At 41.2% G+C, this 26,368-nt stretch overlaps 1 protein-coding gene across 1 annotated transcript in view; it reads right to left on the bottom strand.

Annotated features, from left to right (window-relative positions):
• Window positions 1-14,041: 14,041 nt before the first annotated feature.
• The window catches only part of mtor (mechanistic target of rapamycin kinase), a 78,540-nt gene continuing 66,213 nt past the window's right edge, over window positions 14,042-26,368 (bottom strand). Inside the window, exons 43-58 of the mRNA XM_085345446.1 lie at window positions 26,199-26,321; window positions 25,355-25,537; window positions 24,734-24,868; window positions 23,103-23,277; window positions 20,741-20,876; window positions 20,469-20,616; window positions 19,255-19,377; window positions 18,634-18,716; window positions 18,451-18,523; window positions 18,274-18,348; window positions 16,841-16,976; window positions 15,935-16,000; window positions 15,752-15,832; window positions 15,395-15,475; window positions 14,873-14,978; window positions 14,042-14,656 (exon numbers count right to left, since the gene is read on the bottom strand). Of these exons, the coding sequence (XP_085201572.1) occupies window positions 14,641-14,656; window positions 14,873-14,978; window positions 15,395-15,475; window positions 15,752-15,832; window positions 15,935-16,000; window positions 16,841-16,976; window positions 18,274-18,348; window positions 18,451-18,523; window positions 18,634-18,716; window positions 19,255-19,377; window positions 20,469-20,616; window positions 20,741-20,876; window positions 23,103-23,277; window positions 24,734-24,868; window positions 25,355-25,537; window positions 26,199-26,321 (1,740 nt within the window). The 3' untranslated portion in view covers window positions 14,042-14,640. The remainder of the gene's footprint in view (window positions 14,657-14,872; window positions 14,979-15,394; window positions 15,476-15,751; window positions 15,833-15,934; window positions 16,001-16,840; window positions 16,977-18,273; window positions 18,349-18,450; window positions 18,524-18,633; window positions 18,717-19,254; window positions 19,378-20,468; window positions 20,617-20,740; window positions 20,877-23,102; window positions 23,278-24,733; window positions 24,869-25,354; window positions 25,538-26,198; window positions 26,322-26,368) is intronic.

Here is a 26,368-nt window from a genome sequence, read left to right as displayed (position 1 = left end):
AAAACAGTGAAACCAGAGTTGGTTGTGTTTCATCAATTTCCATCAACAAACAGATGTTTATCCTGCTGGCCTCTCACTTTGACAAGCTCAAGCCATTGTTAACAGGGTATGTACAACCCATGAAAACTCTGGCACTATACTGAGTCCAGTGGGTCCCAATTCAAGCAGAGTTAAGCCTGCTTCCAGAGACATTACTTAGGGGCCGCCACAAGATGGCAGCATTTCACATGCTGTATGGAAATAGTCAAGAAGCTTAAGAACAGAAGCAGGGAGAGAGATCACTTTCACTTTGGTAGATTTTAATTGATGTCTATTTTTAGATTTTACTGGACAAGCACTGCTTGCCTTGCTTGCCCTGAAGGTACGCCATCGGTCTGCATCTAATCTTTAAATCTACTTAAGTTGCAGATCCTCTGTTATGTACGCAAGCTAGTCAGCTGTTTAGTACAGAGCCTGAACCTTAATACTACTTCTAGAGATGGGATACTTTAATAAGCAAAATTCCCTTTATGTACATCACTGAGCGTGAGTGTAATTTAATATGCTCAAAATGTTTTTTTGATTGCCTAGGATAAGTGATTTTTAGTATTCATTAGCTTAATAGCCGAATGTCAATGGTTATCATGTTTCTTCCGTTGGTGGTCTTAGCACCTGACATTTACACATAATGAAAATGGTTTCCAGACTCTGTCCCATGGCTCTTTAACAACCCCAGCATAACAAATCTGGCTCTTTGATATCTTGATTTTATAAGCACACTGCTTTTGGCTTAAGGACAGGCCACAGCAGCCTAAAAATAGTCCCTGTTTACTCTCCTGTGTTTTGTTGGGCCTGTGTCCTGCTGTGACTCTGTGCCAGCTCACTGTTTTTGCATTGCCGGTGTCACCTTCGATCGCCTTAAGAAGAGAGTGAGCCCAAGAGGTGTAGCTGGAGGGAAAATGTTGACAAAAAACAAAGACTTGAGGTGGGTTATATATTCAAAGCTAGAAAGATATTTTGAAAAGGTGAAGACTAGAGGTATGGCGAGGAAGCTGTGACAGAGTCCAAGATGAAAGAAATGAATTTTGGAGGGGCGAGGGGAGGACTTTGGAGCTTTAGAAAGAGACAGCTTTTAAGAAAGTGAGGGGGATGGAGGAAGAGACCGAGAAGGAAAAAAGCTCCGGGGAGAGGACAGAGATGGAGTTCGAAAAAAAAGAAGGCAGAAAGAGAGAGACTAGGCATGAAAACAGCTGGAGAGAGAGAGGAGCACAGATACGGGGGGATAAAAAGTGTGTCAAAGAAAGCAAGTGCTCTTTTGAGAGCTCTCTTCATGTCGTGGCGGGGCACCACTCTGCTGTCAGGTCCACCTTTACCGGACAAGAACTGCTTGTCACACTAATGGCCTGGAAGGAAAACCATGTCACTTTATCACCTCGCCACGACGCCAACATGGTCGTGGCTTTTGTCTCCTCAGCTCCCTCTCCGCTCCACAACTCCCTGGAAGTGACTAATTGATCCTAGGAGACGTGCTTTTTTTGTGTCTCGGGGGCTGATGAACAATGTAAGAAAAAGCAGCTGATAAAGGGAGAGGGAGGGGAAAGAGAGCAGGATGTGCGCCCAGCCCGGGATAATGTAGCCTACTGTCTACTGCAGTGCTATCTCATTTCCCCACACAAAAGTAACATTGCCACTTTGTAAATGAAAGTCAGTCAGGCGAAAGATGCCCCCTCACGCTCTAGCAGCCCCTTCTTGAGATAATGGGCGCATGCACATTATTTCTGTAGACACAAGACTGACTAAAAAAAAGCAGTGTGTGGGTAGTAAATGAAATTCAGTCACGTGTGTGTGTGTGTGTGTGTGTGTGTGTGTGTGTGTGTGTGTGTGTGTGTGTGTGTGTGTGTGTGGCTCCTGTTACCAACACTCCTACCATTCCTAAGTATTCACCCAGGAATGCAGAGAACAAATGGTGGGCTTATATCTGTAACATTCATCCAGTTCCTAGCTTTACTCATCTCTGCAGGATTCGCATCCTTCTTAACTGAAGCTACTGGAGGACCTATTGTTTACTCTTCTGCCTGTTGATGCTAAACACGCCGGGACGCAAACAACGGGGGTAAAAAGAAACGGTTTAGCGAACAGTATTAAGACCCCAAAAAAATCAGCTACGTTTCAAGAAGGAGGTGGTTTAGGCCACAGAGTACTCTTGGAATTAAGCCAGGAGAACAGAAGGGTGGAAAGCTATCAAAAGGAGGCGATATTCCCCTCCACACCAGCCCACACACCCCTACACCCCCCTCTTTCAATAGCTCTGGCCTTGTCAGATATGGTTATGCTTATTGTAGACACAGGCGAGGGGGGTCACTGCACCAGCATGCCTCAGAACATCACCGCGCCGGGGCTGTGATAAGAATAGTTCACTGAATCATGGCTTACCGTGCAGTTATGTGTATGGATGATGCATGGTGAATGAATTGAAGATAAGGCCAGGAAGCTGGATGGAGTGGACACAGCTACACTTCTGTTGCAAACGCAGGGTGTGGGAGTGTGTGCGCATGTGTGTTCGTCTTGTGAATCATAATTTTCCAGGCTCAAAGATCCTTGAAAGCCTGAATTATACATAAAAGTGCTTTAAGTTTTCTTTCTTTGCCTCCACTCCTCAGTTCTTCTGTTTGAGGTGTAGTGTCTTCTGGTGAGTCAAACCTTTCTGGGCTAAGGGAGGCAAACAGATGCTAACTCTACAACTGTGTCAGAAAAAAAAATCCTATTACTTATTTTCTATGCCTATGGCTGTTTCCTTGACGCTCATGTAAAGACATCGAGATCAGACTTTACGATGAAGTTAGGATTTTAATCAATTTACAAACGGCTGAGGGAAAGGAGATTGAAAGCACCTGCTAACTATCTTCCTCGCAAACTTTTCCTGATATCTGGCCATCCCCAAGAAGCATTTTGGTTATCAAAACTCATTTCTTAATGTACCAGCTGGTGGATCATTTTTAAGCTCTAACCACTAGACTTACCCTGCTGAGGGAACGTTTCTTTGTATCTAGATTCTAGAACAACCAGCAAGAGCCACAAACACTGCACAGATCACAGACGAGAGTCTGCCGACACTTTAAAGAAACATTTTATCTAATAAATAAGGTTAATAAAACCATAGCTATCATTTTATGGACCCCAGTGAGACAACTTGAAATTCCTCGCACTCTGCAATAAAGTCAAAATACCCAAAGCATTCAAGTTAGAATTCAATTTATTATACAATATAAGTTTAGTCATTTTGGGGTTGGTGCCAGCAGACGGACATAACAAGGAGGGCACCTTCATACACAGTGGAGAGCCCTTTGCGAGCATGAATTAATTGTGTTCTGTCTGCGTGCACACAGTGTCATAAAACTATTCGCAGTGCAAAGAAAGAATTGTCCATGTCAACAATTGACGAAAACAGTGTCAAAAAATTTCAATTATACGCTTTCTATAAGGTTAATTATGAGGTTAATTATAATGTACAGTACTGTGTGGAAAAGTGAGTGAGTAAATGAAGGAAGGGATTACAGATGGTGGAAAACTAACGTGTTTGTCTCAATACATTCCAGGGTCTGTATATCAAACTGGGCCTGCGTAGTAAACAAAAACTCTTAAATTCATAACTGATACTTTTCTTTTTAGCAACTGCTCTTTAAACAGGCCTGAACTAAGCTTTTGTCGGTAACTACGTTTGGCCACCCATGAATACACATTTGTCGTACATGTATTTAAAATAACTGTATGTGTCTGCAAAAGGTGCTTGTGTTGTTGATAATGAAGGAGAATTTCATTCAGTGGAAACCTATTTTATTTTTAATGCTTTTTGTAAAACAGAGCTGCAAGGCGCAAAAGAGCTAAAAGATTGACAGGCTTGGTTCATTGCTGGTTCTTACTCTTTTCGAGGAGAACTGGAGAGGAATATCAGACTGCTACAATAACGGCTGCACCAGATTTTCAGTCAATATAGTAGTAATAGTATAAATATTTCTTGTTGAATACCCTACAGCCTGGCATTCTCCTTTGCCATGGCAGGAAAATCATAAGTGGAACTGGATGCTTCCAGTAAGTTATGACAGTGAGGCATTGCGTACTAAACCAGGGTCCTAGAAATGGAGCACCTCGCCAGACTGCGGCTTTTGTTATGGTTGTTAATTACACCAGTGCTCTTCCTGCTACAACATAAAAATGTCCGCAGTGAAAAAGGTTTATTCATCGACTTCGATCTTTGTTATTGAATGCTTTAGTTCGCATTTCAAGCTGAGCTGGAAGTTCTGCCCTTTGCTGTTTGGGATGGGTGCAGAACCCCCTCAGAGCAAGGCCGAGAATGATTGAAGGTTTAAGAACAGAACAAAACAAAAAAAAAACAATCAACAGTTGAAAACATTAGCTTCCTCTCCATTTTCTTACAGCGTCCCCATCCCATCTCATCCCGTCATCCCCATTCCACCTTCACTCCCTTTTTTCACACCCTAATCGTTGAGACTTACAGAAAAATCAATTTCCACTACCCAGCGGAGAGGCCCAATGTTTCACCACTGTGTCTGATTGATGACGTGCAGACGCCATCTCACACACCGCTGCTTTTTATAGCACCTCAGAGTTGGTCGCCATTCAGCGCATTTTTATGGCAAATAATAACAGGAGATGTAATAGCTATTCCCTGTGGAGAGTAAATCTGAGCAGGGAGACAAGAGGATGGCCCGCCCAGACAGCTGGAGGACAGTCCCACGTCAACAAGTTACTTAGGCTGAATGATTGGGTACACGGCTGCGAAGGGCTCGGGGCAATTCAACAATCAGACATGTAGGCTGTTTCTAACATCACTGGCATCCAGTCTGGGCTTTTAGTTCTTTAGGTGACAACCATGCCTGCTCATTTAATGCTGCACAGTGGCTAATCTAAAGTGGCTCAGGGCCCACTTTATCAGGTGCTTCCACAAAGGCAATCGCATGACTTAAAGCTCGATACATACCAGACAGCATGCAGGTGCTTTCTGTGTCAGTGAAGTGCATTCACCCGGTAATACGAGAGAGTCACGCTACCCTCCTGAGATTTTCACACATCCTTAAAAAAATAGTGTGGAAACAAAAGCATCCCTATGCTGGCAGCTCTGAATGACCAGACAACAGACAGGCCAAATTACATACCAGCACGGCGGTGGGATGCAGTGAATGAAATGATGAGAGTACAGTGGATTCACGATGAACAAAGTGCTGAACATCACTTTGTTTTAAGTGGAAACAATCTGATCGATAGATTCTCTTTCTAAGGCTCAGTAAATTTATATCGAGTTCAACATCTGATGTGAATTTGTACCACGGATCTGTTGCGAGCTGCCACAAAAGCGCTGACCTCAGCTCAGTGCTGACCTAAACTCAATTTAAAATGATTCTACTTGTATTTTATCATCTTGTCTCGTACATTCATTCTCTGCTGAATGGGAAATAATAGTAATCCCCACAGGATCAACAGAACTAGGTTCAGTCCCACATGCAGGAAATGCAGGAAAATGAGATAACACTGCACTATATTATAATACAGGTCGCAGCTAAGCTTGTAATTTCTCTGTAATTCAATTTAATTTGACTGTATTTTATTTGAAATTACAGTGTGATTATATTTACCTGCAAATACTTAAAGAGATGTACACTAGAATAAATAATATTTACAGGAAACAGAAATAATTATCCTGTAAAGGAACTATATTTCCCCATATTACATCATAAATACACTGTACTTTTTGGGGTGAGGCCTGTATTATGGGGTGGTTTCATCTTGCCTTTTATTTTATCAGTATAGGTCTGCATGTTTTTTCATCTTTATTTAATGTGTGATTTCTATATTTCATTTAATGCATTATGTTAATGTTTATAATGGATGTTCTATTTTTCAATTGTTCTTTTATTTTACTAATATAAAGGTGATACAGATTGCTCTCATTTACCAACTTACATGAAAAAATAACTACCATCAAAATGTTCTGACCTGTGTGACCTTATGATGATGGATCCAAGTGTTTTTCTTTCACAGTCACTATTCAAACATAACTTTCAAAAAGAGTATCCCCTTCCTGTAAAATACACAAAAGTTAGGCAAGGTTGAGCCACTTCATAATTAAAAAAAAAAAAAAGCATGTATTTACACTTTGCTCATGCAGTACTAAAATAATTGTTTGTCTCTTTCCTGCAAAATATCTGAAGTTATGCAACACTTAAAATTAATCATGCATTAATTAAAATGACTTACAGCATAATAATTTCCTTGTTTCATGTAAAAACCAACTTCTTACCTTTTCATTAAATTCCATTTAATTACAGGGACATTGCCCCCTTTGTCACAGGCTGCATTATAAAGTGTTTCTGAAAACATCAAGGAGATTTCCAATACTGAAGAGGACGAGAGGAGACAAAGAATTTTGTGATTTAAATGTTCGTTGAAGCCCAGAGCTTCAATGAACTCACAAAGACATTACCCTGCAGAGATGGATGTGAGAATGCAGAGTTATGACTCAGCCATCTGAAAGTATTTAACCTGCCACTCTCCTCATATAAACTCTTAGTAATGTCTCATTGCACCCATGTGAGAAGGTACTGGTCCATGAGAATTCACAGGGAGTGAGTGGTTGTCATGCATCCTGCACTCCCAGGCAGCTCCCTCATCTAAAGATCAGAGAATCTTCTGGTGTTTACTAACTGGCAGAAAGGGCAACTACAGTATAGACAATTTCGGCGAGTCAACAGACAAAAATAATAGAGCACGATGGAAACTTTCTTCCTATTAAAAATCCCCTTTTACACATTTTTCCACAATGTGGTAATAGGTAAGTGGCAACAGAGTGAATAATTAGCACCACTGTTTATCTCAGTTTGGCAAAATGTTAACACAGCAATGGTAGAAACTGGCATTCAGGTGCATTTTCTATTTGCCAGTGTTCTGGAAATGTAGTAAAAAATTTGCTTTTAAATTCAGATGGAAACTTGTCTGTTGGCAGTATTGAAAACAGGGCCTTGTTACATGGTGTTACCACTGTGTTTTGTGGTTCTTTCACACACTTGGGAACTATGTTGTGATGGAGTAAGCATTTGTGCTGCTGCATTTTCATGGATACAGTCGCTTTTTCTGAGCACACAAATGAATCATTGTTAAGATGACAAAGGTTTCATCTCCTAATATCAGGTGCTGCAGATGTCTTTGAATATGAAACGCAAGCCTGGGGAAGCAGTTCGGTCATCTCAGAATGAAAGTCTCATTTTGCCACAAACTAATCTCGCCGCAGTCAAAGGACACTGTCCCACTCACAAGCAGTTACATCACCACCGAGCATATACCACCACCTGTTTGGCAGGGATGGGCATTGAGGTGCTTCGGGTTTGGCTTGGCCCACCAGAGTTAAAAGCATGCTGCAGCAAGCTGGTGGCTCAGTATCAGAGATACAAGCTGGTAGACAGAGTGTAATGGCGAGGGCAGTGATTCCTTGGCACACATTATGGCCATTAATAGCATCATCGGGATGCCAGCGAGTGGCTGAGCCATGCTGCTGCTCAGGTGCAGCCACTTCTGTCCAACAATCTTCTCTTTCTGAAATGAACATTTGCAGCAGATTAAAAAACATCAGGAAGCACTTCTGATCACAGCGTTCCTCTAGAGGTGAGACAGCAACTCCACCTACCTGCACAGTCTCCTAATATGAATTCTTGTGATGACATGAAATAAGACAACTCTGCAAGCTCTCACAAGGCCGGGCCTCAGATGTTAAACGTAAATGAAAAATAAAACGATTGGAATCTTGCCAAATTTTCACAGACACTAAGAATTAAAAAAATATATATATATGAATATATAGCATTATATTAAAATCAATAATCATTTAAGGTTTAAATGTGCAGTGACAGCATGTGTAAATGCAGCTTCCATTGTGAGAGCTTTTCGATGCACTCCGAGTCTCAGCTGCTGACTTTTACTTTTTACACTGCGTGTGAAAATGTGTTTGAAAAGTGCAAGTTGAGACATCTCTCCGCTATCTCTTTCTGCAATCCAATAAACCTGAAACGCAATTGAAATGTCAAATTGAATAGCGTCAGTGGCTGCGACCGGCGCCCGCAACTGCATCTACAGTAAGTACTGAGACAAACAACGCTTTAACAATCTTTATTTATCCAGGGAAGGATTTTGCTGAGTGCGCAGCTTCTCTGAACACATTCATACAGCCCTGTGCACTCACACCTGGGAGCTGTCACACACATCTGCAGACGGCCGCTCGCACTGTGCTGCAATCTGTCGAGCGGCTCGGCAAGTACAATGTTAAGGTCACTTTTGGTCAGACAGTCCAATAACTGCATCAAGATTGGAATAATATTATCAGCCTCCACAGCGCTGTCCTTTAGCTTCTGAACAATAACACAGCCTGCTGCTTGTGCCTCTCTGTCTTACACTGTGTTGGACAGAGGCTTGCAGGCTAATGAAGCATTTTAAACCGCTGGGGAGATTTGCCTTTATTTCAACCTCCAAATTAGCACCGTGGCCCATTTGAGTCTGTGAATACTTTAGATGCTGTTGGACTCTAGGAACAACTCTGTGTATTCAGATCTCAGCAGTAGTGTCATGATAAATGAGACAAATAATGTCCAACACTCAGAAATCTGACTTTTTGAGTCGAGTTGTTGCAAGATGCTGGATTCAAAGACATCTCTGCTTCCATGGGAGCCATTCAAAAAGTGCCAGCTATTCACTACAACAAAGAAACAAATTAGAATCTAAGAGTAGGTCCTTGTTTGTAACGTTCATATGCACCAGAATGCACATGCATGCACACAGGCAAGGGGACAATGAGCTGCCCACTCCTGCAGCTGCTTCAATGCCAGTCAGATGATTTACAGTGCATCAAGAAATGGGCCGATGTTCCTGCAAATTCTGAGCAAGAGCCGGCGCATGATTTGTTAGCTGGACCTCATGAACAAAGATGTTCAGGAGCACTTTTTTTTATTTAGGAGAAAATTGCAAAAAAGCCAGGCTGTGCTCGCTGAAACCTCATTCACCTCTGAACCAACATCCAAGGTGAAAGATGAGCACTGTGGCATATCGGTGATGCACATCATGACAGAAGGATCAGAACATTACTGAAGGTTAGGGAACGCAAGATGGAGAAGTTTGACCATGTGCACGGCTAATGGACCGAGCTGATCTAGTCTGTATGTAGATTTTCAAGCTTTTATTACATCACCAACACTACGCTGGAGATATTTTAGGGTTATCCGCTGATCTGTCTGTCTGTCCGCTTCTCATGAATCTCAGTCACATTCTTGAGATTTATCTTAGACGGGTATTTTGACCATTAATCCAGAATTCATTCATCATTACGATCAAATGTAATCTTAATTTTTGAATTGAGGTCTTTTTCAGTCCCATTGCCCAAGGTGTAGGAAAACAAGCCATGCATGTATCTTCACAAAGGTTTGTGAAACAGTGAGTCAGAGTAGAGCTCACTGACTTCTTTAATCCTAGATATTCTCTGATAAACTGTAAATTGCATTATTAAAGCATTTAAGAACTGCAGCTTTAGAGCTAGAGAGAGTATTTGCAAAAGTCTTTTTTCTGTGAGTATCGATTAAATGCTTTGATAACTGAATAAGTGTGTTCCAAGTCTCCTGTGGCACAAAAACTGTACGCCGGGAGCTTCACAGCATAGGTTTCTACAGCTCAGCAGCTCCTGTAGGTGTAACATGTAGGTGGCCTAATTCTTTTGTCCATATAATGCATCTCCAAAAGGTTAAAGGTCAACTTCACTGTGATATTTATAGTTTCCTGCAATAATACTCCCTGCACCTTATATAATAATCATAACTTAGCCGATTTTAGAAGGACATTGTGAGCCTGTTTCATATTATATAAACTAACCTTGGATCCGATGCTTGTGGTAATTGTGTCACTTCCTGAAAGCACTCGTGTTTTAAAAACTGTGGCTGCTGTCTAGTAACATCCATAGTTAAAGCATCCTCCTCTGTTGCTGTGTCCTATCAGAATCAACATTGTTGCCAAATAGAAATAATAATACTTTTTATTAAATTCCTTTAAAGTCTTCACTACATGTGCAGGATTAATCTGGACACATGTGGTTGCATCCTTGACTGGCTTGGAGAGGCATGCAGACAACAGTAATGGAAAATAAATCTAATGCTGAATTTATAAACTCGATCCCCCAAAGACAAACCTCCACAGTTGTCGTTGCAGATATTTACAAGCAAAAAAAAAGATCAACGGTGAAAAGAATCAACGGTAAGGTCTCTGTAAGAAATCAGGCTTTGTTTATGGAATGAGATGTTGCATATCTCCATCTCAGCATGTACCCAAAATGAACTTCATATGTAGAAAAATGACAAAGAAACATGATTTAAAGCTGTACTACCATCATTTTGTGCGCATGAATTCACTATTATTTCAGCAAAGGTAATTTCTACCAGTAACAAAAGCAGGTAGAGCAGTGTGTAGCCTTATAATTCTGGTGTCATGTTTGCCTTGTTCTGATGTAAGTGGTTAAAGGAGGAGGACGGGGAAGGTGTACTCACCAGTTAGAAGTGTTCCCCTCCATCCTTTGTTAAAAAGCATCACAGTCCAGCAGAGTCGGTCGACACAAAAATGAGCATACTGTGTGCCATTTGCTGATGTCGCTGGGTATTATACTTGTAATTTTTCAAATGGTTAACTACTGCACGGTGCAATTTGGAGCCGCCGACATACAAAATGCGCAGTGCAGGCTTAAAAAGCCCAACTGGCCCAATTTTTCATCTTGCCTCTCCTTGGCCTGCTTTCTATATTTGTGTTTACAGTAACAACAACAAATGTATCTTTTTCCACGCCTAACTTTCTTTCAGTAATTCATCCCAATAAGCCACAGATGCTGGATTTGTGGACCACTTCAGTGCCGTTTGAATCGCCCCACTCTTTGCTGCTACTAATCGACAGATGATTAGAGAAACAGAAAATCCTTCCACTGACATTTTTTAAGGTCCCTGCTCTGAGGAACATGAATGGGCAGGGTAAAGTAGGCTAAAGATGGCAGGAGAATGTGTCTGAAGTGTCCTTAGAGAGCAGCAGATCTCAGGCGGGCTAAACTGCTGTCAAGTTCATCGATACTGGCTTTACACCACAGTGCACAAAGACAGCCAGAGTCCTAGCTCCAGGCTCCCACTTTAAACAACTCCAGAGCCTGCTATCGAACTGCTCTGGTCGGCCGTCAATATCGCTTCTGTCTCCATCTCTCTCTTCACAGCTTTTATCCATGGCAGTGTGTTTGAGTTCAGGGGGATTGCGTGGTATGAGTGAGAAAGCATTCTCATGACTGCAGAGAGGCACAGGAGTGTGTCGTTCCTTTGTGGTACAGTCAGAAAGGGTATCCAGCCAGCTCCCTTGTGCTGGACTCTAACTGGATTTAGGTCCTGAAAGTTTCTCCTCCAGCTCTACTCTTTCACGCCTGATTGACACACCTTTAAAAAAGGGCTGTACATTTTTGTGACACCTTAATTAGATCTGGCGTGAAGCAAAAACCTGCACTTCGACCCACATCACCTGCCATCCCTGAAGAGAAAATGAATCACGTCTCACATTCAGCCAGTTGACTTCACAGCTCTCACTTAATTCATTTGTTGGGGTTTTCTAAAGCCCTCCGTCTTACAAGAGAATGTTAAGATCAGCTCATATGTGTGGTTTCACATCAAACTTCTTAGACTAGAGCACATTCTTAATTTTAGGACTCTACAGGACTAAACTTTGTATGATTCACAGATTAAAATAATACTTACTTATCTTACACTAGGGCTTGGAGCAGTACCTCAAGTTGTACCACCTTTCTTCTGCATGGCTGACCTTTGCAAACATGCTTGGACATCAGGTGTGTAGGGCTTCTGCAAGTCGGAGATGACCATATTAGGGATATCCCTTCTCTCTGACATCACAGAGAGCCACGAGTAAAAAAAAAAAAAACTGTCCTAAATTGTGTGTTTGTGTGTGAAGTTGGCTCAGAGTTTACGCAGACACTGACCTCGTTATTTTTGCAGATGAGCATCGACCATTTTAACAAGACTCACTGAGGTTTACAATTCACTATAAGTAGAGTTACACACATCTGTAATATTAAGGTTGCATAAGCATTCATGCTCCTTTGTTTTCGCTCCTTCCTCTCTTCAAACTTAAATCTCACTCATAGAAAATGATGCTAACTGCTGAAAACAGAAATATAGAATTTATAAAGAGAAACAATACTGGAGTACGGTGATGTTCCAGCTTAGATTTTTAGTTACTCATGTCATTGCAGATACAGAACAAGGTTTTACAGTTGGGCTTGTAATGCATTTTATTCATGAGCTGTTACATGCATATTAGCAAATTAAAGCAAATTAGAAGCTTTCACTGAGAAATGAGAAACACCCATGCTCTATGCTGTGAGCATGCTTGGGTGTATGTGACTACACTCCAGCCACAGCAAGAGTTGTGAAGAGCACTTATGAAATCTCTAAGGGTCATGAGACGCTAAAGAGGATGCATGGATGTGGAATAACAGCTGCAGGGGAGCTCTTGCGGGGAAATACATGCTCAAGGATGGGGGAACAGGCTCGAGTCCCAGAGGGGGAGCGAATGTATTGCTACATTTCCCATCATTCCTAATGTGTCAGGCCTGTTTCGGCTTCATGTGACAGCCTTAAAGGCTGATGGAGCGTGGCCTCCAGCATCAGCAGCTTCTACCGCCAAGCCTCTCACCTTCCCTCATTTAGGAGCATTGTCTCTCGATGAGTATCATTTGTCACCATTGACTTGCAGACACCTGTGCCGGGTGTCTTTTTTTTCCCCCCGCAGCCCTAGCCCATTTCCACAGTTGGTAAACAGCTAAATCCCTCTCCCAATCAATGCAGCCTATTTAACTTGAGCTATTGACTCGGCTGCCTCTCAACAGACTTGAGAGGCTGAAAAAAATACAAACAAATTAGACGGGTGAGAAAGAACAACAGAAATGGTGGCACAGACTATGAAAAGTCACATTTTCAATAATGAGCTTTTGGCAGCAGGAGGGAACAAAGTGACAGAGTGGAGGCGAAGGAAGCGAAGGAGAGTAAGAAGCGAGGGAAAACAGAGGAGGAATCGATCGATACGAACAGATAATCACCAGGCTTTTGTCCCAATGTGTAAAGAGTGTGACATTGCAGTGGTGGGCACGGCAGGGAAGAGATCAATGGGCTGCTTTCTGTTGATCCGTAATCCTTAACTATCTATAAGTAATTAACCTTCAGAGAATGCAGGGAAGAAATAAATGGAGAAATTAGAGGGGGAATAGCAATGAGCAGAAGTAAAAAACAGAAGCTACCTTGCACTCACCAGATAACAGCTCAGGAAACCAAATTAATAGTTGTCTCCAGTGCTGCCTCTGCAGTTTGCAGCATCTGATTCGGTTTTGTTTCTGTCAGACTGCATTGGCTGCAAGTGACTGCGTCTCCCTGTGGTCTTCAGACAACGATAAAAAAAATAATGGCTGCTTTTAGAAAAGGGGAATCTAATCTCGATTTGAAAGCACATGCTTGAAACCTAGTATTTTTTTCCTGTTTTGTTCTGGTTTTAGGGAAGGATCTAGTGTGGTCTTATCCTCTCCGGCCTGATGAGTGAATCCTCTGCCAAAGCCTGTCTCCTAAAGAAGATGGAGGGGAGTGATCCTATTAGGAGTCAGAGTGCCCTCTGTCGGTGCTAGAAAAACAAAGACAGTGGCACCTCTTCTGAAATAAATAAATAAATGAATATCTACGACACATTTTCATTTGGAGACAGAACATACTATCCCATCATTTCTGCTCTACTTGATAGCAGGAAATGGGAAAGACGAGGAAATCACATGCAGCAAAGTGTCTGGAAGGCTGGATTCAAACCCCAGACTCTGCAATACGTCTCAGCGCTGATACATGGCACGCTCTCTACCGGGACGCCCTTACCCCTAGCTATTTTTAAACTGCTGTAGGTGTGACAATCTCAGTTTCATGAGCAATCGGTACAGTTCAATGAACACAGCACAGTCACAGTGGTATCTATACAGGGTTTAATGGCACACGAATGCCCACTGAGTACATCGCAGTCCACTCAAATCAAATGAAATCAAATTCTTACTGATCTCTGCTCATCAGAAACCCCTTAAGAATGTTTAAGTTAGTAAAAGGCATATCATGTTGCTGAAATTTGTCACATTCATACACAATGATACAACAGACTGGTGGCTTTATGAGAAGAAAGCAGTATGTGGAGCAATAGTCATTAGTGATTACAATATGGCCACTGTAGAAAGCTTTTAGCGAGTAAATATAATGGTAAAAATTACAAATTACAAGGTCATTATGAGCGATGACTGCAAAATTTGGTAAATTATGATAATCAGGTAAAAACAAAGCACTAAAGGTACTTTCTAATAAACGTAAATGGCAAACCATACAATTATACAACAACAAAGAAATCAAAACACAAAAAAAGAGGAAAAACTTTGTTTAGGCTCTGCAGTGTGGCTTGAGGACACATTCCAGTGGATACCAATCTGAGCTGAGAGCTCCTACTTCATCTATCAGTGTGCGAGAGAGTCAAGGGTAAATCCTGGCTGGTGGAAACGCTTCTTCACCAAAAGGGACACCTGAACATTTGGAGGAGAAAAGAAAATGTCAAATTAAAAGAAGAGAAAGAAAAAGAGATCAACCTGTGGCACAGTAATTGCATTTAAAACTGCCCAAGATAACTTTTCTGCAACAATCTTCACACATTCAAAGTCATGACTTCAGTTTGATTTAAGGTGGATTCTTGCAGCCAGGCTCTGACTAACCCTGAAGCTGAAAATGTAAGGCATACTGACCATCCGATGTAGCACTGGCACAGATTTTCATGTGAGGTGGCTTGTTTGATGAGGAGCTCTACTTGTGTCGGCACATCCAGCGTCTCTTCGTTAGAGAAGTCACGACCTATAGGGAACAAACTCTGGTCACAGATCTGCTCCGGCAAAATCAATCTGCAAACACGGCTCGACTTTGTTCAGACAACACAAAGGTGCTTTTAGGATAGTGCAAGATCTGAAAAGACCTCTCGTCTCTGTTATGTTCCCTTTTGTTATTAAAGCTCTGCTGAGCTCATTTTTGATCAGACATTAAATTGGAAATGTATGCGAGGGACTTGGGACTGGTTTGGTTTCAGGAGGATGCTGATGGACTGCAAGTCCCTGCTTATCCAAGAAATTTAACTTTAAGTATGTTTTGTACCTCCAGTACAATGTGTTTAAATTAAAAATATTATTCATAAATCTTTAGCATTTACTTATTTAAAAAAAGAGGGTACTTTATTGACGGGAGAGTGAAATGTGCAGTAAAAATGTCCCACTTACCCGTAAGTTTGTCTCGCACTCTGTTAATAATCTGAATAGCCTTCTTGTTGAGTGCCTCAGGTTGTACCAAGCCATCTCCAACTAAAAACACACACACACACACACACAAAAATACTAGCATCAACAACTATTGGCAGCTTTAAAAAAACAAATTATGCTGTGTCTATACCAAACCTGTTCGCAGCTAAAGGAAATCAAAGCAGATTTGTGTCCTGCCTTACCACAGAGCAGTGACTTGCAGCGATCATTATGACAGCGAGTGCTCAGTATTTTGATGGCAAAATAAGCAGAGCAGACCTAAAAAGCTGTAATACAACAAAATAAAATCACTTAAGTCTGAATAAGCAGGTAACTCACTGAAGGAGTGAATCGACTCGGGCACAGTGGTCCCTGCTTTCTTGTGCGTGGTCTCTCCAAGGTCAATTCCCTCAAGAGCCTCTGTAGATGACGCCACATAGTCAGAGATTAAAAAAACGATTTTTCCTTTATTAAATAGAAAATGAAACATAGTTATGGTTACAGCTTGTGTTGGAAACTGACCAACTGACTGCCCGGCGGTGTACGAGTCGGTCCTGGTGCGGGAGCGTTTGGTTCCTTTTGTGTTTGCTGTGGGCGAAACGGGAAAAGTGTGCATTTAAAAACATACACAAACTCCTCTGGAGCATATTTCATTTACCTCATTTACCAGGAAGGATCACCACCTCTCTGACTGCTTTAAAGACAGAAACTCGGGTTTCTTCCACAGTTATGTGCACTATTCATTAAAAGTGGTCAGATTATAGGAAAGGCCTCTCTCTTTATGTTGTCCCCCAGATTTATTCTACCCATCTGTGACCTGAAAGTCATGTTTCCAGCTCCTTTGCATTAAATGGGTCCGGTTTGCTCTGGTGGCTATTCAGTAAATGGCTATAGTAACACACACTGTAGAGAATACACTAATGAGCGTTTAACTAATGCAGCTGTAAGTCCCTGTAAGGAGAAAGTGGTTTTATGCACAGATCCCTGGCTGCTTCTTATTTCTTAAACATACTAACCCCAAAATGCTGAACTCCTTTATAATCAAAGTGACATATTCCACTTTTTTTTGATTAAATGTCTTGCTAAAGGCAACCATAACAGTATTAGTAGAGAAGGTGCCACAGAGATTTATTCACTGTGTACACTTGAGTTTAACCAGCGACCTTTAGATGTCTGAAGCACTTCATTAACCGTTTCTCTCGAAAACACAAGCTAAGCAGAAGTCCAGTGCAGCTTGATGCGAGTAGATTTAACGCTCCCCACTCTTCACCGCCACAAAAAGAAGTCTTTCAGCTTGAACAAGTGTAATCTGCTCTGACTTTAACCAAACTGTTACCGGTCTGAGCTGGTATGCTGCTGTGGTTATGTGAGGCTGTAATATGTTGATCTAACATCTGTACTCAATTTAAACAGCTGGCATTTCCTTACTGTCCATAAGCCTCCAGTTGAGCAGCGGGTCGTAGACGAAGGCCTCCAGCACAGCCATGACGCTGTCCCGGTGCTCCCTCAGCACCTCCATCACTGTGTGGCACGTGATCCTGTAGTTACCATCCAAGCCCGTCACCTGACGCACATGACATTTGGGAATTAGGTTTCCATTCTGCGTGTGCACGTCACAGAAATATCAGTATACTTGTAAACAATGATCCAATAACATGTTCTGAGTTTAGTAGTAGAACAGCCTCTCTGTTTGTATTTAGAAGGCTGAAAATAAGTTTTAAGAAGATTTCATATGTCTAAAAAAAACAAAACAAAAAAAAAACTTTTGCAGTAGCTTAAAAGGCAAAACTTAAACCTCTTACAATGCAGAATTTTATTTCTTGATGCTTTCATTTTTAATTCCTTTCCTTCCTTTGCTCATTAAATTCAAGGCACAGTGAGTCACAGCTTCTGATAAAACTCTGCACAGTCACAGAAGACTAATTATTATTTGGAATGAAATAAAGAAGACAAAGAAGAAGCAGCTCAGGCAGGATTCACTTCAGTAGAGGAATACTTGTCGTGTTTAAGGGTGGGGGCCTTTGACACCAGAATAAAATGAATGTACTAGAAAGACTTTTCTGTTGCAGAGTCTCCGACTGTCTAACCTAATTAAACGGGACTATAACTGCTTTAAGCTAGGCCATAGGGAGGAGTGAAAGAGGCATTTGGCAGGTGGGGAAACCCTAAGATCTGCCATAGCGGTGCAGCAGAGAAAAATGACTTGCCTTAAAATAACTGACATTGATTTGAACTGTGAGCTCCGGCAGATTTTTCTTTGTGCCCACAAAAGCTTTGATCAGCTGACCAAAGCCAATTCTCTTGGCTCTCAGGTTTAAGTCTTTGTGTTTAAGTCAACTACATGATTTTGCATCATGACTGTTTTCAAACCCCTGGCCACAATGAAGCTAGTATAAAGGTGGATGTTGCTAAGTGAAACGAACAAGCATCATCGTCCTAAATTCAAACTGAGAATGTAATCAATGACCTAACCTAACCGTGATAATGGACAAAACAGCAGCACCAGGCCAACACGGTCTGTGGCTAAAATTTACCACAAATACAGAATTACATTTTTTGTGGTCATTCCTCAGCGAGCAGGAGAGATACTTAACCAGCTTTATTAATATCTGCCTGTGCGAACAAATGACAAGGAAAAGGTAAGAGCAGGGGTGACGCTGCTCTGTACTGTTGAGCAAATATCTCCATGACACCAGGCACAAGAAATGCCAATCTGTAGCACCTGGAAAATGAACTTTCTTCATAATATTATGTATTGAACTACCTATCAGATTGAATGACTCATGACCACACATGGTGTTACCGTGAGCACACTTTACCACACTTCATACAGTTTGTCACACGCCAGCATAGTCGTATACCTCCATAGCATTGGTTAGCATCCTAGTCAGTCGGAAGGGAATCTTTTCAGGGAACTTTTCTCTGGTCATGGCCACCTGTTAGAAATGTATACGAGGGTAAGTTTAAAAAATATATTTAAATATATATCAGAGAAGTTTGTAATATATTTAAATATATATATATAAATCTCCTCCCACCTCAAAACAGTCTCCAAAGTCGATGTGTAGGATCTTGCCGCTTAACCGGTCTAACATCAAATTGGATGGATGCCTGGAGAACAGAAACATCTCCTCAATAATGTTTTACCATTTTCTTTGTGGCCATTCTAACACTTTTTTACATTAATATAGGGTTTTTAGTGTTTTGTTTGAGAAGCTCACCTGTCACCCAGTCCGAGGATGTAGCCCACCATGGACATCACAGCCAGGGATCGAGTGTAGTTCGTCCTCCTGTCGAACCACACCTGTAGGAGAAATAACATTTGTGTTCTGAGCGCTCCTCTAGGTCATAATAAAAAAATATTGTGGGAAATGAAACAGAAATCTCTGGCAGGCTGCTGAACACATCTTTCCAGACACTTAAACACATGGAGCATCAGGTACACGGGGTACTAAAACTGATTCAATTTGATGGTCTCTTAGTGAAATCCTGCAGAGTCAGTGCTTTAAAAGTAGGACAGATAACCCAGAAAACCCATTCTTTAGGGAAAACAACAATTTTATTTCACTACACCTGTATCCCCGCAGTAATCAGAAAAATGAGAAACTACAAAGACCTACTTTGCTTGGTCTGCATCCAATGAAAACCTTTCCCAAAGGAAGACCAGTTTTGAGGTGACGCGGTATTTTATTTAGGAAGAGATGTTAATTCAAGAAGTTATTGGATCTATAATTAGACTCTCTTGATATTTTATCCAAGTACCACTGAATACATAAAGATAGTGAAAAGACCAAGTCCCCTCCTCTGCACTGCTGACAAAGTATAGAAGTGAAGCACTTTACCTCAGAGCTGGGGCTCTTGAGCCACAAGAGCTTGGCCAGGTCGTCTCCGGCTGTGTTATTGACAGCATGTTCAAACACCTCCACCTTCTCCATCAGCGTCAGGTGGTCGTAGTCTGGAGCCATCTGGAGTGAGAGTTGAAAGTCTTTAAAGTCTTTCGCTATTCAGAATTTAAAAATTCAAACAATTAGCAAGAAGCACAGGTGATCGACAGAACATAGACATTCATAAAACTTGAGTTGTCACCCCCATGGTGTTCGATTGTGTTCAAAATGTAACTGCTCACCAGTATAAGAAAAGACATTTACAAATGTTAATCAAATACTTTTGGAAATAAACCGCTGTTCTTAAATATCTGATATTTGGTTTCTTTCTGTTTTTATTCAGACCACCGACAGCCTGGGGGCCTGCAAGAGGCAGCTAGGATAGGCTGTTAATATGTTTAAAAGGGAAAAAAAAGTCAGATTAATCTGATTGAAAATCATAAACTGGATGCAAATTGTGCAAATCTTTTTCTGGTTTTAAGGCCTTGTAAACGTCACACTATAAGCCACATTCACCCATTTGCTGTTTCTATCACAGACACACTCACACACAGCTGAAGTGAAGTGTTTGTCCTTCATGATTTTTCCCCAACGACATTTTGGCATGAAGACTGAAGGAGCCAGGCATCAAACCACTGACTTTCCCCCCTGATCCTGGTATTGGGTCAAGAGCTTTTACTTTCTGCAGTGATGTTTTAGCAAAGAAAATTATGTATTTTGTTGTTCTCCTATTAGGAATTCCGGGGGGGGATCTGCAGTTAATTTGTGACAATTAAAAATCTGTAAATGTGTTTTCACAAAGAGTGATTGGTATTCATCAATATAATCACTGGAAACAGATGCTTCCTCAGCTCTGATGAATCTATTTAGTGTGTAGTTTTATATGAAAATGACAATTTATATAAACGAATAGGACCAGCTTGTTGGCACGAAACATAAACAACATGTGAGTACGTTCAGCCAATAACACATTAAAATGTATTTAGTAAGACAGGAAGTTAATTCATCATGTGAATGTGTTTTTTGTGACATGCTGAAGTTCCAAAGGAAGCTAACTGGCTGAAAAAGTAACTAATGGGATCAAACAACGTAAATAAGCACATAGTTGGAGAGAAAACATCCTGAAACTGTTGTCACTTATTCAGACAGTGGAAATAGAAGCAGTTCCTCACCCTGAGCATGATGCGATGTTCAATGTTGAGCAAAATCTTTTTCTTCTCTCTGTAGTCTCTGATGAGGGCATGCAGGGTGTCACAGTGGGGCACCCAGCCAATCAGGCCCGAGTTGGTGGACAGGGGGATCACTGCGTAGCGCTGAATGCTGATGAAGACAACACACAGCCGGGTTGAGCACAAACAACTTTGTCAGGTATGTGCGAGGTGAGTAAAACACAACTGTTTCTTGGAATTTGTGCGTGTGTGGTGACGCCAGAGTGTGTGTCTACCTGAGGTTCTTGCGCAAGGACGCAGGGTCGTTTGCCAGAAGCGTGTTAACCAGACCGAACAGCTGCATGACTCTCTCATCCTGCCTCAAGTCCTCATGGCCCTTCAACAGGAACATGAACTCGTGGCCATTACTACCTGCAGATGGGGCAATAAAATACAACAATGATGGACTGCTTGAACAATGGAAAGAAATGCATAAATAAACTCTTAATGGTTGGAAATGGCAGTGCTCTGTATTTTTGCCAGGGTCAACTCATACTCCTCTGAGTATGAGAACAAATGAGAACAAAATGATCAGCTCACCTTTGGTGAGCTTTGTCAAAAATTCCCCAAGTGCTTTTCAACAGAGCGAGAAATTTTCAACACAGGATTTCTAAATATACTAGTTTTCTATACTGACCTTTACCCTGAGCCATAGCACAAAGTACTGCTGTGCAATTTAGGTGTTTTAACTTTGCAATGCTAAAAGTTTGTAAAATTAAGCTTAAACTGAGGTTTATCTTCCAATTTACACACAGTAGAAAAACTTCGGCGAGTGTTTGAGCTGTCACTTCAGAAATCATCGTGCCACGAACTAAAGAAGAATTCCAGCAAAAAGGATTCGCAACTGACTATTAGCATCAGGACGCGAATAATTCTGACCAAATAAACAGTAGATATGCAATAAAGGATTAAAAAGACTCTGAAAGCCTATGATGCTTATGAAGTACCACAATACTTTCAGTATGTTAATAGCTGCTGGATGAACTATGATATTGACTCAGTCCTCTTGAGCAGAATGAAGTTTTCAGCATGACAGACAGAAAAACATGTTTCACTTATCTGAATTACAGACGATGACACTTATCTAATTGCTCCACTATTTCACCAACACAGTACTACCTTTAATGGAGTAAAACGAAGCTTCCAGTGGAAAATAATGCCCCTGTTCTATCCCGGGTCTGCTTCTAATGACAACCCCAGTAAGTACATTGTACCAGAAGAAGGAGCATCGAAAGTAAATCTAGGTTGCCTGCAGTGGCTGACAGGTCTTAATCTGAAGTCTTGCTCCAGAGGTCAGTTGATTTATTAGCCATCATCTTTTACAGAGTGTGTTATATAACACTGATGGAATACATCAGAACAAAGTACAGTATTGTCCAGAGAAGTTTTGCAGTTGTAACCTCTCCCCAGCAGTAAAGCTGCAGCTGTCTGTGCAGACTTTGAAGGAATTAAACTTGGTCAATAACGCTGATTCTGAAGAAACACAAAGTCCTGTGATGACGGTTCAAACAGGGATATTGCTCTGCGCTACAAATTCTAAATCATGTATGCTTCACACACACTATCAGCCCTGCAGCACAAAAAAAAAAAATCTATCACTGTAGTTTCAAGGTGGAAACCGCACCTCAGTGTCACCAATTCAATATCCGACTACACGTGAAATATGGTCACAATCTCCCCTTGTGCTTCTGAGGTATGGTGTTGAATAACGGCCAGAAAAGTTTCTTTTGCAGAAAATTATGTCGTCACACTGAAGTCAAACTTTGACCTTTTGCCTACATTATCTCATCAATTTAGCATTTTTGACTTATTAGACACGTATTATTATTATATCTTATATTGTAGCTTATTAATTCAGTCCACCGAGACCTAGTGGATGTTTGTGGCAAAATGTCCCTGAAGGGCAATGAATCCCTAAGATATCGTGAGAATCAGATTTACCGACAGTGGGGTAGGACAACCCAAAAACATATTGCCTCCGGTCACGGCTGGCGCTGGTACAGGGGCATAAAATGTGTGAAGCAGAATGAACAGTTTATGATTGATAATGTGTGGATTTGGCTTCAAGACAATGTGATATTACAGTGCTTTGCCATTTTAGAAGCACTTCGCTGTCATATTTCATATCACACAACGGAGCAGAGGGTAGCATGTCAAAGTTATTTATTTCAGTATTCAATTTAATAACAAAGAACAGTGTTGGGAGGGTTTGTGACGAACCGTGGTGTGCCCCCCCGTATGTTCATTCGGAAGAGACTGGGAAAAAAACCAAGACTCTTTTGGTAGAAAGTTAAATAACCATCGAGTCTGGTCCACGTGTGGTGAGTGGAATTCATATTTGCTTATCACTTGTTTGATCTTGCTTCTGGTGGTATGAACGTTTTCTACGGTCATATTCTAGCCACACCACATGCCATGACCGATGAATTCAAAATAAACTGTGCCCTGTTTATTGTTGGATTCGATTAATATTGAATTTTCTCTAATGTGACGGCCCATGCCCGCTGAAAGCATATGACTAGAAATATTCTTTAATCCATTTTCCTAATATAATGGGTTCAGAGCCACAAGGGCTGTGCAATTTTCTCCTAATCTTACCCATGATGGTGAGTTTGCGTGGGCGCTGCTTGGAGGTGATGACCTGCAGGGAGGGGGCGATGGACTGGATGCGAATGATAGGCTGGTTGGGGTCATAAGTGCCGGGTACAGCAAGCTCCAGGTCTCGACACATCAGCAGCTTCGGAGAAACATATTGCAGCTCCAGGGAGGTCAGCTGTGAGGAAAGTTGATGAGGTGGGGGTGTAGCACAGGAAGAGACAATTAGTTTTAAGTCTTGTGTACAAAAACTTCACTGACAAAGCAGCGCCTGCCAAGCCAACAGTGCCTAAAGCAATATGCATATTGTAGCAAACACTGGCTCATATCCAAGTTAAAAGGCTTTATCCAGAGAAACTTGTTTATACGCAGCTTTTTATAAATCATCTGGAACATTTCACTTTCTTAATGCATTTGCTGCTTGTCTGCAACCATCAGTCATTTACACTGCATCAAATCTGAATGTGGCACACTATTTAAAGGCCTTTATGGTTCATTTCTGAATGCTGATGTATGGTTACTGTCCCGCCCTGCGCTGGAACTGCCGTTTGGATGCATTCTGGGAAGGGTTTATCTCTATGTTAATGCCCTGTGGGGGAATATTTGCACTGCTCCCAGCATGTCGTAATGCTGCAGTGTATTTCATGCTGCGTACTGTAATGTCACAGCAGGGTGCATCCTTGAGAGCAGGGCCATGCTACAGTGTCAAATAGCATCGCCATCTTCATTTATTATGTGCAGTACAAGCTGCTGACAGAACTATTTTTAATGTCACTCTTCAACAATGTGATGATAGCTGCTAGGAATGGCATCTATCAATTCAATTTCATCTCTTCTCCTATAGCAACAAGCCCTGCTTTCTATTGAAGCATCTACCCATTATGTTGTACCAAAGTGGCTACAACAATCTGACAGATGCTGATAGTTAAAACCAAACAATTGACCACAGAAAATAAACTACCTGCAACTTGTAAAATATATCTCGAAAAATATTCTGCCTCTTGTGAAATTTTACATTAGGATATTATGCCATAATTTAATAGACAGAGTGGCGCCTGAGGGCGTGACAATAAAATGAGCAATGCTATCCACTGATGCTGTGCCATTCCTCTTCCTACATCATCACTCTCATCACCATCCTGCCGTCTTTCAACATCTTGCAACATTAGTTTTTTTCTTCCTGCTCAATGACTTTAAACAGAGATGGGGGAATGAAAGAAGTCGCTATCATTAGCTCCCATTCAGTGTTGTTTCTAATGTTGGTATGCTGGCAAAAAACACACAGTAGCCATTAGTCTTTTATGTCATATTACACGACTAGGAGACATTTACCATCTTAAGATCAAAGAATGAGTCGGGGCATAAAATGCAAAATCTATAATCTGATGAAACACTGGAATGGACACAGACGTGGTGAGATGTCAGCTCAGATTTTTCCAGGAGGCACAAAAGACGTACTCTGACGTACCATATGACACAGTACGTGCACAAAAATGCTAACACTGTACATACACTGCATATACTGTTGAATATTACTATATGAGGCACACTGCAGTGATCATTAGGATGGTGATTTATATATTATTAACAAAAAAAGTAGTGTAACTGACTGTAGGCTTCATATTTTCAATCACCTGTGGCAGCTGCTTGGAGATGCGTCTGAACACGTGGTAGTAGAGGTCCCAGGCCTGAGTCAGGTCTTTAACATTTCCAGAGCGCATGTACTTCCTGCACCAGTCTTGTGCCTCCATCAGGTCCCTCCCATAAGCCTGTAGCATGAAGTAAGAGAAACACAAGTGTTTTCTTTTTGTGTCCAATTTCTTTTCTCTCCTGAAAGCTATTAAATTTTTAATTTGGCTTATGATAAATTTATATTGTGTGGGATGGTGGAAGCTTGGAAATATTTCTACCACTGCTGTTGCTGATGAGGATCCAAAAAAAAAAGTATATATATAATATGCACAGGCCACCAAGGCCCCTCTATAAGGTAGAATGATTTAACATCAATTTTCTATCTTCCGGCCTCCATATCAGAACACATTTTGTTTTCAACAGTTTAGTTGAAGCATGGATAGAATGTTTAATCATTAATCTTTAAGCCTTTTTTGACAGAAATGCAATAAAATAATGTGAAAGCCATCATTTACATTTAGGAACAGAATCAGAAGCCAGTGCACACATGCTTGAGTACTGTTTCCAGTCCCTGTCATCATTGCTTGCACCGCGACAACAAATCAAACCGAGAAGATTCAAACCTGATTGAAAGAGGTCTCTTTGAGGGTCTGTGGTCCCCTCTCCATCATGGCATGTAGGGGTTCCAGTACAGCAAACATGCCCTTGACGTTGCGCTCACCGAAGTACAGACGGGATGCCTCTTCAAGGCCCTCGTGCCACATCTCATGCCACAAGATGGCCACTCGGATGAGCTCCTCACTCACCTGGATGAAGGGAAACAAAAGGAAAAGGTCAGTCTGTAGCGTAATGATGACCTGTTTTTACAGGTAAAATCTCGACAATTTAAAATTGTTTTATACAGAAAATATAAATTGCAAATATTTTAAAGAAAAAAGGAAATGCAAAGTTCACCTTCATCAAGCTTTTTCCTTTTACAGGGTGATGTACATTACAATTCAATTACAATTAGAAATGTTCACAATCACAACAAAAAAGGCTGAATTTCCTCCTCTGCTGCTAATTAGCCTTTCCCATTTAATTTTAAATGATACAACAAGTCATAACAAGAACCAGAAAACCTTATCTACATTTCTATAACTCCTGTTTGGAAATTAAATATTTTGTTAATTATATATATAAAGAAGAAGCTACTGTCAGCTCTGCTCCCTCATTAATATGGAATCGCCACAGCAGTTAGCTCTGTTTGACTTGGCAGGTTTAGTCTTAATTCATTTATTTAAATGCTGGACGCTGGAACCTTGTGTCTTCTCCCAGGTTCAAACCAGGGATCATCCACTTGTTAGCCAAATGTTTAGACCACTAGACTATAAAGTTCACATTTAACCCAATGGAACAAACCCACAACTATTTACTATGCAATTTATAAAGATGTTTTAATTCAGTAGTGCAACAGAGATGTTTTACCATCATAGCTTGCTGAACTAAGGTGTTGCAGTGTTCACACATGTTCTTCAGGATCTTGTTGGCAGCATTGTGGCGGGCGGTAGTGGTGGACTTTGAAGCCACAGTCAGTGGGTAGATCAAAGCCTGCATGTGAACACAGAACAAACGCTGATCACTGAGAGTACAGCTTT

This window comes from Diplotaxodon limnothrissa, linkage group LG20 (genome assembly GCF_057381915.1).
Source record: "Diplotaxodon limnothrissa isolate DT_005_m linkage group LG20, D_limnothrissa_male_GT1.1, whole genome shotgun sequence".
NCBI lineage: Eukaryota > Metazoa > Chordata > Actinopteri > Cichliformes > Cichlidae > Diplotaxodon > Diplotaxodon limnothrissa.
Note: the sequence above shows the minus strand (reverse complement) of the source record. Positions and strands in the feature narration are given on the sequence as shown.